General features: G+C 46.3%; 1 protein-coding gene across 1 annotated transcript in view; it reads right to left on the bottom strand.

Annotated features, from left to right (window-relative positions):
- The window catches only part of LOC129383807 (uncharacterized), a 145,591-nt gene extending 132,295 nt beyond the window's left edge, over positions 1 to 13,296 (bottom strand). The window contains exon 1 of the mRNA XM_055068691.1: positions 13,234 to 13,296. Coding sequence (XP_054924666.1) covers positions 13,234 to 13,236 — 3 coding nt within the window. The 5' untranslated portion in view covers positions 13,237 to 13,296. The remainder of the gene's footprint in view (positions 1 to 13,233) is intronic.
- Between the last annotated feature and the right edge of the window lie 825 nt (positions 13,297 to 14,121).

Consider the following 14,121-nt stretch of genomic DNA (forward strand, 5'->3'; position numbering starts at 1 on the left):
TGCTGTTGTTGCTGCTGTTGCTATTGTTGCTATTGTTGCAGTTGTTGCTATTGTTGTTGGTGTTGCTATTGTTATTGGTGTTGCTATTGTTATTGGTGTTGCTATTGTTATTGGTGTTGTTGCGGTTGTTAGTGTTGTTGTTACTGTTGCTCTTGTTGTTATCGTTGCTGTTGTCATCGTCGTCGTTGTTGTTGTCCACATCAGACAACTTGTTTCGTACCGCACTCTCTGCAGCTTACGGTGAACATGTATAGCGCTCGCGTAAACGTCATCGCACCGAAACAACAACAGTAAACATTTCCTCCATCTCATGATGTTCCTCTTATTCCACAACGTGAACGACGTTCCCACGAAAGTTCTCCGTCGCAGCAACCCCGTCGCTGAATAAACAAAGGTCGTGCGGCAGCCATTCTCCTGTCCATGACCCCCTTTTTCACATGCCTCAACTGAGCTACAGGATGCCGGTCTCAAAACCTGCAGTAAAAACAACACACACCGCGTTTCACGGGCTTCGTATCGTCTTTCGTTATCGGTAGGGACATTTTCTTTTTTCACCGGACGGGCGCGCTGCGCGTTCCTGTGAGGTGAAACCACTCGATCGAAGTCGAATTCAAAAGAGTGCACCGCCGTTCGTCGAGGAATAATACTGGACACGACGGATCTGCTGTGATCCTCTGCGTACTCCGCTGCAAAATTTAGGTGACAAAAGAAGTAGGTTCGCAAAGCTTTGCGAATTCAACGACAAAAGCGGCAGCTTAATATAGCCAGTGTTGACGACAGCAAACGCGCGTGGATATTGAGCCGCGTTTGTTCCAGCTTTAACGTTCACATAGTATGCGTGATAGCCTTGTAGCGCTTACGAGAATTGCGAAAATCTGCGTTGAGATGAGGGGTTAACCTCGCAGGAACTGTTTTCAGACACGACAAGACAATGTGTGAAAATCCACTGCGTTGTCTTTCTCTCGTTTGCGTCTATGCTGCACTGAAACTAGCATTTCATACTTGTACTTCTCTCTTCGCCGATCATCATACGACGTAGTAAAGCCGCGCGAATTCGCAGCATCACAGGGACGGTGATCGTACGCATGAGCCAATGAGGAAATGCATTGGTTCGTGCAGCTACTTGTTTTCTCTCTCATAGCATCAAATAATCTCATTTTTTTCTCTCTCATAGCACAAACAAATTCTGTGTGAAGCCACAAAACCCCTTCCTTAATACAGGCCGAAAATGGATAGCTTAAGGCCATTGTGGGCCGAACTGACAGCTGCCATCCGGAGCACAGTGAAAAACGAGCCATCATCCACGATAACAATACGCGTCCCGTTTCAAAACGTTCTACTAACCCGTCCGGGTTCACCGTTCCCCGTACATCACGCTTAGAAAGAAAGCATTCAACTAAGGTACGAAACGCTTACGCTTATACTAAAAGGGGGACAGCAGTCAGTACGAGATGCCCTGCTAAACACGCTACCAGTGAGGATGGAAAGTGACTAAATGGAGCCCAAAACGAGAGGATGCGTCCCTCCTGCATTAATTACGCACGCAGCGCAGCCGTCCCCTCCCCCACCCCCTCCGCTCCCTATGACGTCATTAACACGTTAGTGGTGCCACGCCGGGACATCAGGGAAATAAATTAAGTGGAGACTCCGTGAACAGAAAGCGTCGCAGATATGCGTAGCATTATATGGCGGTTGGCGCGATGCGGAAGGCGTACGCTCGCCAATGTAAATATGGGCATCTCTCTGCTCGTACTCATCACGCATATGTAAATAAATGACGCGTACTACATCAGCGTGGCCGCTGTGCCCACATTTTCTGCCGCGCATAAGACACTCCGCACCGCGCCAACCTGCACGTAATGCTACGCATTTATCCTGGGCAGATCGAATTCGGGGAGGCGCCGATAATTTTTTTTTCTCAGGCCGAAATCTCATCCTGTCCTCGCGCCATGTACAAGTCGTCGGGCAACAGCGACAGCACCGGTGAAAAACGCGTAATTCCTGCCGACGTGCAGAATTCGTACAGCGCCCGACTCACCACAACTCGGTCAGATGCTCGAACACCTATACGCACCACACGTTCTTTCTTTTTTTTATCTTCTTTTGGTGCGGCAAGTATCGCTCTGTGTAATTGACGGAGCTATACTTTCGCGTTACGCAAAGCAGCTCAACTTAGGCTTGTAACGCACGTGTTTCATTTTCTTTCTTCTTTTTTTACTGGTGCATTCTTTTGCCTTGTATTTCTTTCCTGCCATCCTCTTACATTGTTTCCTGTCTTCTCTTTCTCCTTATCTTCTTCCTCGTTCCTTTCACCATTTTTATTTCCTTGCTTCCTTCGTTTATTTCTTATCTTTTTTCGAAATCCTTCCTCTGTTCCTTCCTTCTTTATTCCTTTCTTTTTCTTGGTCTAGCCTCCTTTCGTTTGTTCTTTCTTTCTTCCCAGCTCTCAACTGTGAGAAGGGAGTAAACTTCGGCTTGGTCATTGCCGGTGGTTTGCGCGCCGGTAAAAAAAAGAAACGATACGGTTGTCACTTACCATACGCACGCCTACGCGCTGCCTTCAGTGGCCCAAGTGGTTAGCCCGAGGCCAAATTTCTGTAAACCAAGTACAGATCTGTGCGCGACACTCCTCGTTTCGTTTTCCCGAGTGATAGTTATCCTGGTATGCGCAAGGAAGCGGGAAAGAAATCTCCACTGCCATTTTTTTTTTGTCATCATACGAATCATCTGGCGCATGAAATCTGCGTTTCACAGCAGCAAATCACGCCGCATGCGAATCAGTAGGGGCCTATTGTATCCGCCATTGGACGACAGGGTCAGAAACTGCGTCGCAGCGTTCCACATAACCGCCTGCAGAAATTATGTATTCGCCCCAGGCGGCTGCAAATGCCCGAGCAGAGACACAGATCACAAATGCTCCCCCTCGTACGTTTGGCCTCATATCGTCTTCCCCGTTCCGCGTAAACAACTAGACTCAATTCAAAGCGGACAAATGACTCCGGCGCGACTAGTTTCACTGCTCCGATAGCGATCTCCAGCTGGGGGAGAGTGAAAGCCGAGCGAATCCACAAACAGCGGCTGCATAATTAACGACCTGCATCCGGAGCCCAGCAGCGGCAAGCTGAGAGGAAAGAGAAATATAAAGGCAGAAACGGGAGCGACGCGTGGAGGCGGCGTTTGCCGCGCCCCCTGGCGCTTTTCGCAGCTTTCGACTGCAACGCAAACTACGCGGGAGACAAAGTGGGCGCTGCTAAGCCGTACCGTCCACAGCATAAAACATACATGAGCGTTAGCTTACCATAAAAGCGCACATGGCTGTGGATGTTAGAGAGCTGGTATTCATCCATTCATTCATCCATTCATTCATTCATTCATTCATTCATTCATTCATTCATTCATTCATTCATTGTTTCATTGATTGATAGTTTCACTGATTGATTGTTTCATTGATTATTTGATCGATTCATTGCTTGACTGATTGATCGAATAATTAACTAATTAATTTGGTAGTTATATTGATTGATTGACGCACAGGGAGGTTGTTTACATTATCGACCTATTTCTGTGTCAGTTATTTTATTGATGTACCGGGTGTCCCAGCTAATTTTAGCCAGTGTTTTAAAATATGCAAATGCCATGTACCTGGATAGACCAATGGTGACGTTGTTTGCCGTCGCTTGGAGATACTCAAACTATCTTCTTTTTTTCATTGCGCCTAATTAGACAGTTAGTCTTATGTAATCTTATTCTCAAGTATTATAATTAGATTAAAAGTGTCAATGAGAAAATTTTAGAGCGACATGTAAAACTCCCGATACAGCTTTCTGTTGCTCAAAACGAACTACATAAAACTGTTTTTCAGAAAGTGTTTTTCCAATAGAGCAACCGGGACTTCATTGATGAGGATTATCACTATCTTCGTCTTGGCCCGTTGCTTTTGCACAGTGGCTTAGAGCTGGCTAGTTGCAGTTTAAGCGCGCGCATAGCTTACAAGCGAAGCACTGAAAGACGCAGTTACAGAACAAGACATATAAAAGACATGTCGCTCAATTCGCTAGGTTCCAACTCCATATGAATACAGCTCAAAGTTGCTTTGAGCGTCCTCTCATTGCAACAATAAAAAACTCGTCAACCCAACACCTGCTAAGGACCACGGAGTTCCTTACTGTCCATAGTGATGTCGAAACAAATATTACAACCAAGAAGGAAGTTAATTCATTAATAGCTCTTTGTATACCGTTAAACTGCATCATGCAGCCCAGCCATTTGGTAAAAAAAAACGCGACTAAATGCCGTTACACTTCTCATTTCGAATAAAGGATTTGCATGCTTCGCCTAATGTGGCAACAGGCTAATAGTTCTATCATGCACAATCAGTGGCGTAGCTAGGTCGTCTGGCACCCGGGGCTCTTAGCTCTTCTGTCACCCCCCGCCCCCGTGTGTAGTCGAGGAAGGCGAGGATATCGACAATTTTCGGGTGTCTTCAGACGTATATGACACCCCCCCCCCCTCCCCCTTCTGGTCCCGTGCACCTGGGGCCCACGGCCTGGAACGAGGTCAACATGGAACGTGCTTGCAACGAGGCCAACATCCACAAAGACCCATCATGTACTTTTTACGAAATTGTTTCCCATTATCGACTAGGCAGGAGGACATTTCCACCCCCTCACCCCAAATTGAACAAACCTCAGGCTACCACACTCAGACTCCTGCAAACCCGTTCGTATCCCACCCCTCGATCCCTTAAAAAGCTAGATCCTGAACACTCACAGTCGCGCCCCAAATGTGGTCATGACTCATGCTCTTTTGACCACATGCTCTGGCTGTGCCCAGCCCTTAACGCCTCTCAACCCATCACGAAAGAACAATGGCAGGAATCGCTCAAGAGCAGCAATCTCCACATTCAAGTCCAGGCTGTCCAGAGGGCACACGACATTGCGGCCGGACTTGATCTCCCGGTCCCATCGTGGGCAGAGCCACCGACTTGATCTTCGGGAGCCTTCGGTTTTGGCTCCCCAAGATCTCAGTCCCTCAGGACTCAAATAAAGTTCTTGTCATGTCATGTCATGTCGCATCCAGCGGCTGCGATTTCGCCGGGTGGGCCTTGTGGTTACAATCACCAAGGGTGGCTGAAAGGACGCGAAAAATTCAAAGCTTCATCTGCCTAGTATAAACCTTGAATGTTTAATTCCTAGGCAAACTCACCTCCACTTTCTCATTAAAACTGTATCATCCACGACGAGCAGCCACATATTTGCTTTTTTTCCCACGTATCTTCTGGTGCAACCTATGGTTCCATTCCATAGTTCTATGGCTCTACGGATGCACAGATGCTACAGATGTACAAACGGCCTATGCTTCGCGTATCATGGAGTTAGATGCTTGGGTTTTACGTGCCAAAAGAGCGGGTGACTCCGGCATAATTTTTTACCAGCTGGAGTTTTTTACCATGCCCCTAAACTTTGGTACCACAGTTGCGGAGCGATAACTTCGGAGCTCGAATCATTCCTGAATCATTTCGAAATCATTTTACATTTAAAACCAAGTCAGGAAGGAAATTGGAATAGAATTATGGCACCATTCGGGAAGATAGAACAGTCATAAAATGGAAGCCCGAGATTCCGGAATGTAGTTGAAATGGAATGGGCATAAAGAACAAGAGCGCTAGGCGTTCATTGCAATTGCGAGACTACAAAACTGGTAAATAGGCCAAATAAACTAAACTAGACTTGGCCAATTTAGTATATCTCACAATATTTCCTAAACAGTTCTTTCAGTATCTACGTCTGTCACGGTAACCAAAACAGCATGAATATTCTTACGTTCTACACTTCTGATGACCCGAAAACCATTCTTTGTTACAATCTGAAGTGTATCTAAACAATGCGACCTTTGTTTAGACGCTTACTGCTTAATAATTTAGTTGAAGAGTTAAATTGTCAATAATTATTGGATTTAGAAAGAGCATGTTTGGTCTACCACAAAAGGAATGCAGGCCAAAAACGGCAATGTAGCAAACACTAGTACCATCCGCAAGTCTAAGGGCTCTTAAAAAGCGTGCCATGTTTTCTTTTTTTCGCGCACTGTCCAGTATTGAGGAAGCGTCATAACATGTGGTCAGATAGCCGTGCTGGGAAATGATGCCCGCTGATATGCCAGTAAATGTGAGAAAAAAAATATGCAGCAGATTTCAGTGGTTCGTTCTGCTCTGAACCCGTTAATGCGACAGCAGCATTCTCCTTGCAGATTACCACCTTAATTCTACTTTCCTGCTGTCTTTTTCTAATATAGTTGCGCTCAACCACTTCGGGCAACAGTGTGTAAGGGTATTTCTTTACGTTGGTTTACTCTAATGATTCATAATTAGAGATATTACAGGACAATGCCCTGAAGAGATGAGAGGCCGCAAAGCTTGCTTGTTATTCTTGCGAAAAAATAGTACGCAACATTATTTTCTACGTTGTTGAGACTTCAAAAAAAGTCGTTCTTCTTTTGTTTTTGTCTGTATAGACGCAACCGCAAGTAGTAAACAGCTATACAGGAATCATTTGTTTTACTGGAATGGGAGTGATTGAATCGCACCAGCCCTCGAGGCGCGGAAAGGGTCCAGCTCCCACCACTGCGTGGAGCTAGCTCAAAGGAGTGTAATATTACAGGGATCTACACTCTTCGGAATGGAGTGGGAATAGAATTGAGGGCTACAATCCGCAACTTTGCTAAGTACGCGACCGTTCTTGCGTTTTTGCCCGCCAGAAGAATGCGGCTGCCGTGTCAGTGATCGGACTTGCCACCGCCAGTTCAGCAGTGCAACGCCATGGCTACTGTGCAACCGCGGAAGTTCTGTATCGCAGTTATTGCCGGGAACACCGGTGCTCGTTTTTACGAGTTGTTCAGGCATATTGGCACATCCCGCATAGAAATACTGCGTGCAGTCCGTGGAGCTGCTTGAAGACACGCTAAGAAGAAACACAAAAATATGAACCATTCCACTCCGGGAAGGCGGATGGCCAGCGAAGCTGTTTAGCACACGACGTAGAGGTGACACATAATTTCGAACAAAGGTACGAACGCGTTTATTGTCTTGATCGGTGGGCATCGTCACAATAGGCACGCACACACATTCTCGTATCACCTCTTTAAATGCCATTATGTTAATGCTATCATATTCGCGTACAGTACGGACTCCCGAGGAGCAACGCGCATATGAAGAGCGACGGCAGGAACATACACGAGAATGCAATCGCCGCCAGCGGGCGGCATGCCCCACACAAGAAGATGGTGCACACAACTCCAAGCGCATGCGGGACGGCCGCTTTTCGTAGGCGCGTTCCTCGTCGGGAGTCTGGACTAACTATATGCAGCCTCCCCATTACGACGACAGAAGTGAATGTGAAATTAAAACTGGAGAACGGCAACTTCTTTTTCTGGTTTGTTATATATGCATTCGCAGTAGACGATGGGACCCCCGCCCCAAGGAGCCGGAGAAAACTAGACACGCATGAAGTTTCCACGGCACCGCCACCACGGGAGAGCGGAAGGAAAGGAACCTAGACACGCAACCGCTTGGAACGCCGACAAAGAGAGGGCGGAGCGAACGTAGACTTGGCCGACGCGGTCGGCCTTTTGAGCTAAGATCCAATCAGATCTGTTCTCACCCTTTTGCCTGGGAGCTCTTTGGGTACCAGGTGCGACAAGAGTAGTTCAAGGGCGCCTTACAGGTCCCGGAGTCCACACATGGAGTCAAAAGGGGTATGTGTCATTGCGTTAGCAGCCTTTCTGCACCCTGACTAGGATTGGCCCACATCTTTCTTAGCGCAGAACAAAAATGCACGGAACCACAGCCATAAACAGGTTGGCTGTAAAAGCAGTTTAAACGAATTTACTGCATCCTTTCAAAATTCTACTTGTGCCAGTTTTGCGCCATGGGGTTTCATTACAACAAAAGAAAACTAAAATCAGTTTCAGGTTTCACGTCAACATACCAGCGCAGGCATTTGATTATGACGTCATGAATTTCGAAAGTCTTTGTTTTCGTATTTGTGCCTTTGTGGTTGGGTAAAGCATCTTGGAACTTGTTAAGTTCGGTCATTGAGTCAATATAGTCCATCTATGCCAACGAAAAAAAAAACCTTGGCGCGAGAAGGCGCCATCAAAATCCACGGCGTCGAGGCGTGCTGTTGCAGGAACTTTACGGTGGCGTTGCCACTGGTATTTCGATTCTGCGTGTTTGCTGGCTGACAAAGTCTCTTTTCGTGGTAAGAGTGACTGTTTCTTTTTATTATGATTGTATAAGGGCAATTTAATAGCACAGCTCAAGTTATCCCTACCTTTAGTGTCCCTTTAAACATGGCGTCTCAGATTGAGTGCACTACGGGATCTCGGAGGCCGTATTAGGTCGTAAAAGCTAGAATCTCGGATACCGGATTCAAACTTTTCTTGGTGAGTGGCAGTCGAGGTTGCATTAAGTTGTCGGTGCAATAGAAGCGGGAGCTGGGGGAACACGGTGTTTTTCTGTTGCCGACTTGTGACGTGGCGATCAAGTGACCGAATTCGCCGGGCAACACCCGTTCTCGGGATTGATGTAGGCACACACAGGTCTCGTTGATGAGCCGACCGCACTGGCTTCATCTGCGCTTTATAGATCTCTATTCTGTCTATTTCCTTTTTTTTCGACATCGTTTTCATGTTCGTCATTACCTTATTCCGTAATTTGTGTTGGTGTGGACGAGAGCGCGGCTTGCAGTCACTGCGGCGGCGAGGAGACTATAGAACATGTACATTGCCACTGTCCCCAATACAGCGCACACCGGCTGTCACTAGCGACCGCTTTGGCACCCCTTGACGACAGGGCACTTTCAGAATAGTCAGTCTTGGAATGCCGACATGAACTGTCGTCACACCGAAAGTCGATCAAGGCTTTGTTGACCGTTTTACGTGGCAGTGGCCTATTAGAAAAACAATAATGATCCCATTCCGTCCCTTTTCATTTTTGTTTCACGCTTGTATTCTTGTCACTGCTCTTCTTGCAGTCTTTTCTTCCCCTTTCCCTTCCCCTATTGCAGGGTAGCAAACCGGATGTTTTACTCTGGTCAACCCCCCTGCCTTTCTCTCATTTGCATCTCTCTCTCTCTCTCTCTCTCTCTCTCTCTGTGTGTTGGTGCCGAGAATTACGCAGACGCTCGGCAGCCATTGAAATAGAATGTCGGTTCCGCCAATGAAACCGATCGAGCTTTATCGAATTGGCATGCTATCATATAGGTGTGGATCAAAGAGCAAACGGGGACAGCGAATATTCTAGCTGACGTTAAGGGGGGGAAATGGAGCTGGTCTGGTCGTGTAATGCGTAGGACAGATAACCGGTGGACCATTAGAGTGACCGAATGACTGCAAAGAGAAGTGCAGTCGAGGACTTCAGAAAATTAGGCGGGGTGAAGAAATTAGAAAATTTGCAGGCGCAAGTTGGAATCGGCTGGCGCAAGACAGAGGTAAATAATGACCTCTGGACGAGGCCTTCGTCTTGCAGTGTACATAAATATGATGGTGATGATCATGTACGTATCCATTCAAATGAATAAAATCTTATTATTTCGTAATTTTCACTTGGTGCCAAAGGGGACATCAATCTTTCGCGACAGCCCTGAAGGCACTAAGAGAGATGCTTACTTGAATAAAACAACACTCCCCCCAGTGCATGCTCACGCTGTTTAGAAATAATGGAATGCACTGAAGTAAAGAAAAAGAAGAAAGAAAGGAAGAAAGTAAAAAAATAGGATTTTCTTCTATGTAGGGACATTGTCCTCAGCAGTTCCTCTGCCCGTTTGATATTCTAGAATTTCTTAAATATTCAATGTGACAGCGTTCGTGAATGTTGAAAATGTTCATTTGCATATTCGCGAGTGGTCTGAATAAGCGAGCGGTTTCTGCTGGGCCGACGCCGAGTAACCAGTCGGAGAGGAGCGTTTGCGTTACGCTTGCTAAGACAAAAAAAAACAAAAACGTAAAATTGCTTCTTCGTTCTTTCATCCTGCCCATGCCCCATATTTAACAAAAAAGAAATAGAACAAGAAGTTTTTTAGGCCCGATGTCGAGCCAAGTTGAACCTTCTATATATTTAACGCTCTTCAAGATAGATTACGCCCGCCCGCATATATACACATACAATATACCGGGTGTCCCAGTTAACTTCGACCAAGATTTAAAAAAAAAACCAAGAGCTCTAGAGAAATCCTACCGACAGCATAGTAGCCGTAGTCGTGTGTACTTACAGCCAGTATTTTTTTCATCACGAAGTATTAATAAATTAATCGTTTTTAATTACTGAACGTTGTTAATTATTGCTTGAATCGCGAGCGTATCAATTACAATGCTGTAGGGCACCTCATATAACCTCCGAATCGACTATTTGTTTCGTGCTCAGCTTTGCCTCGTGGATGGATACGCGCACGCGCGCTGCTGCTCAAGCGCCACCAAGCGAACAGCCACAGATACACGGCTTTACTAGCGGCGGCCGCTCCTTACAGGGCTTCACACTACGTGATGGTCGCGGCATCATGGATTTTGAAGCCGGGAAACCGTGACGGCGCATATGAGATTGATTTGGCGCATGCACTTATCTTATTCCGTGGGTAGGCTCACCTGGAGCGTATGTTCCTTTTGTTCCGTTTAGGAATAGAACAGAACCTAGCGCAGGCTATGTCCACCTAATACCGGTGTCACACGTACACTTCTGATTGCGATTGGGGCCGATACGGGGTTCGAATTTTTTGATCGCGATCAACAGCGGTCGCTGCTACACGATTCTAGAGATCCAGCTCGAGTTATCGTCTGCTGATCGTGAGTACTCTCAGAACTGCATAATGTATTGGCTGCAAATTCAGATTTGAAAAACATTGTTAAATTTGGGCAATATTTCCCTTATACAGCTTATTGTTGATGGTAGAAAGGTTTCTTAAACGTTTTTTATTGAGCTGCCTTCACTTCTTGTTTTTTTTGTGTTTTCAGAATACTGCACTAGAGGGTGCAAACGTCAGCCTGCGATCGCGATCTAGGGTCCTGATCGCGATACTCGGATCGTGATTGCCCATATCCGGATCCCGCAGGATTATCATCGCAAATGACCGTTCCGGATCGCAAAGCCCGATCCGGATCAGCCCCGATCGCAATCAGAAGTGTACGTGTGACACCAGTATAGTGCGTTTTGGCGGATCTGTACGGCCAGCATATGTTGTTGTCGATTACGCAAGTCATTTTTGCTTGATGTGTCAGTAGCATAGATAATAACGGGAGATCGGAACGGTACCATGCCAGTGACCTGCTCTTCAAGAACACAGCCATGCCATTCACGGAGAAGGCTAAAATGATCCTGGCTCTGAAACTCAAAAAACGACGACACAAGAAAAAAAAACGCCGCACCATCGCCTCCGCTTTGAGATCTGTCCTCTGTTCAAACGAAAAAAAAAAACGGCCGTGGCTTAGCTTGGTCAAGCCTGGTGATTGCGAAGCAATAGTGTGTTATTCTCGGATCAGCTAGTAGTATGGCTGGTGGTAGTCTTGGGTTATGCTAGTTTTACGGCTTACAGTGAATCATCTAAGCACCAGCACGTCCAGGTGCATCTCGGACTTGAGCACGCCGTTGGCGAACGCCCGTATCGAGCTGAAGGACGAGAGGTCCAAGTAGCGCATGACGACGTTCTCGATGCTCGACACCCGCCGAACGTCGGCGGCTGCGAGGAGGCCGCTGCTGATGTCGCGACACGCGAGGATGACTCGGGCGCCACGCCGCGCCCCTGGTGAGAGGAGCGGGAGTTAGGCCGCCGTTGGAGGCTACCGCCTCGCCTCGCGACGGCGTGAGATGGGGCCCCGTTTTTACACAGCTGGTGTGACGTCACTCTAGGTCACGTGGTGTGACGTCACGCAGCGAGGTCACGCTAAAGGTCAATGGTGCCTACCACCGCCTCACCACGGAACGGGCTGAAGTGCGACCTAAAGTAGTATTGCTTCGCAATAAAAACTGATAAGGCGAGCTCAGCGCGAATTCTAAAACAGCGCGCGACCGAGCAATTTCCCCTTGCGGCCCAAGGGGAAATGTACATATGTAATTACGCACCAGGGTGATGTACATACGTAATTACACTGCACATAATTATCCGCCCAATGCAGTTACGTCGTCAGTTACTTTTCGAAAATTTGTGATCGTTGCCTCCTTCTATCGTCGCAATGTAATCAATGTTTAGTGATTGTTAATCGCTCACAGTAAGTGCAGTTGCATGTGCAGCAATCCGTTCAAACTGCACTGCTAGTTTTTGTTTATAGTGGATTTAACACTAAGTATTTATGCTATGGTTCCAAACATCTACGGGCGTATTTTTTATGTTTTATGCTTATGTTTTTAAGTGTTTATGTTTTAATTTATTGTAAAGCTATGATTATATTTATTTATTATAGTGTAACATTACAAGACCAATTTTCCTCGAGCCCTTGACTTAGTCAGCGTGTACATCTATAATTACCACCACGGAAACATTCGAATATTTTTCGAGGTAACGAGTGAGCGTGCGACAGCCAATCGGTTATGAGTGAGTGATATCCTGTCTTTCATTTCTGACATTAACGTCACCTAGACTAATGATTCTTGCTTCACCAAGAGGAAGAATTAAGATGGCTACACTTCCACAACGACGTCTTCCTTTTTTTGTTTGTCAATGTTTCTTCCTTAGAACCTAAAAAAAAAGAAGCGTCCACAGCTTAGTTTCAAAGTATCAAGTATCGTTTCTCGCTTTCGATTAATTTCGTGTATTCCTTTTCGATTTCCCTCGCTACAATCTCCTGCAAACTTCAGCTGTTTCCTTCTTATTTGTTTTTCGATTTCTTGTTCATTCAAGGATAGTTCTCGACATGTGTGAATCAAAATGCAGGCACGCCTTCAATTCAAGACGTGCTTCCGGCACGGTTCGTGACACTTTAATGCTGCGCGCATCGCCTCTTAGACAACGTGAACGTCCCGATTTCGTCGTTTTTCAGCGCGCATACCTGCATATGCTCGCGAGAAAGACGTCAGCCTTGTTGAATTGATCCTTGCCAGCTTTCCGCATTCCATCGACACCGAAGGTAACGAGCTCGTGGGATCATCCAACTATTCCGTCGACACTCAAACGAAATGACGGCAGTTATTTTTCTATTCTTTTTATTCTCTCTAACGTCTAGCAGCAGAGATGAATTTAGAAAGCAACTCACCATATAGAAGAAAAGTTTCCGGTTCTTTCCACGTAAGGCACCCCGCTGTATCGAGAAAGTAAAATCACCGAGAGCGACTGAAACAAGTGTCACCCATGGGTAAAGCCTGAAAATGACCAGGGAAACGCGAAGCGTTCACGCTATGAAATCAACTGGAGAGAGTGGCGATGGTCGCGTGATGGCAATCAACCACTAGTATTTGTCAATTCAAACATTATTTTATGGCTGGGCTAACCTAACGTTATTCGTCCGCCTGAGAATGTAGGTTGCACCGAATGCAACACGTGGTCACGCGTTCGACAAGTCAGGTGCGGAAGCCAGACGCTGCTTAATAAGGCTTACCCCAGCCGCACAAGAAAAATAAAAAGAAAAGAACGAAGAAACCGTCAAAACCAAAAGGACACACTTGAAGGAAATGGGTTTCATCTGGAATCGATATAAACCATTCTATCTCTCACCGCGCACTAAAGTGGCTGCATCCGGCTTACTGAAGCAATAACGTTTCATCTAGAGGAATTATTCTCTTTGTCCACACGGGCGTTTCTGCACGCAAAAAGAAATAATAACGTTGGGGAAGGAATAAATATTGTGGTATGTCTTTGCCACAGAATTGCGGGGCGTTTAGCACGGCATTAGCAAACACACACTGCCGCACATACTTGGAAGAACGACAGTGATGGTTACGATGCTTCAGTCAGTATTTGAAGCTTTTCGTTTTCTTTTGAAGAATCTGCGGTGACGAAAAGACGGCAGAGATTCGCGCTTCTCATTTTGTGCACTTACAAAGGGCAACTTCTGGTTGTACGATAGAAGCTACTTCCAGTAAAATCATTTATTTTTGCTCCGTAGGTGGTGGTGTCTGGATAGGCGCAGGATAACGAAGAAATG

This window comes from Dermacentor andersoni, chromosome 9 (assembly GCF_023375885.2).
Source record: "Dermacentor andersoni chromosome 9, qqDerAnde1_hic_scaffold, whole genome shotgun sequence".
NCBI lineage: Eukaryota > Metazoa > Arthropoda > Arachnida > Ixodida > Ixodidae > Dermacentor > Dermacentor andersoni.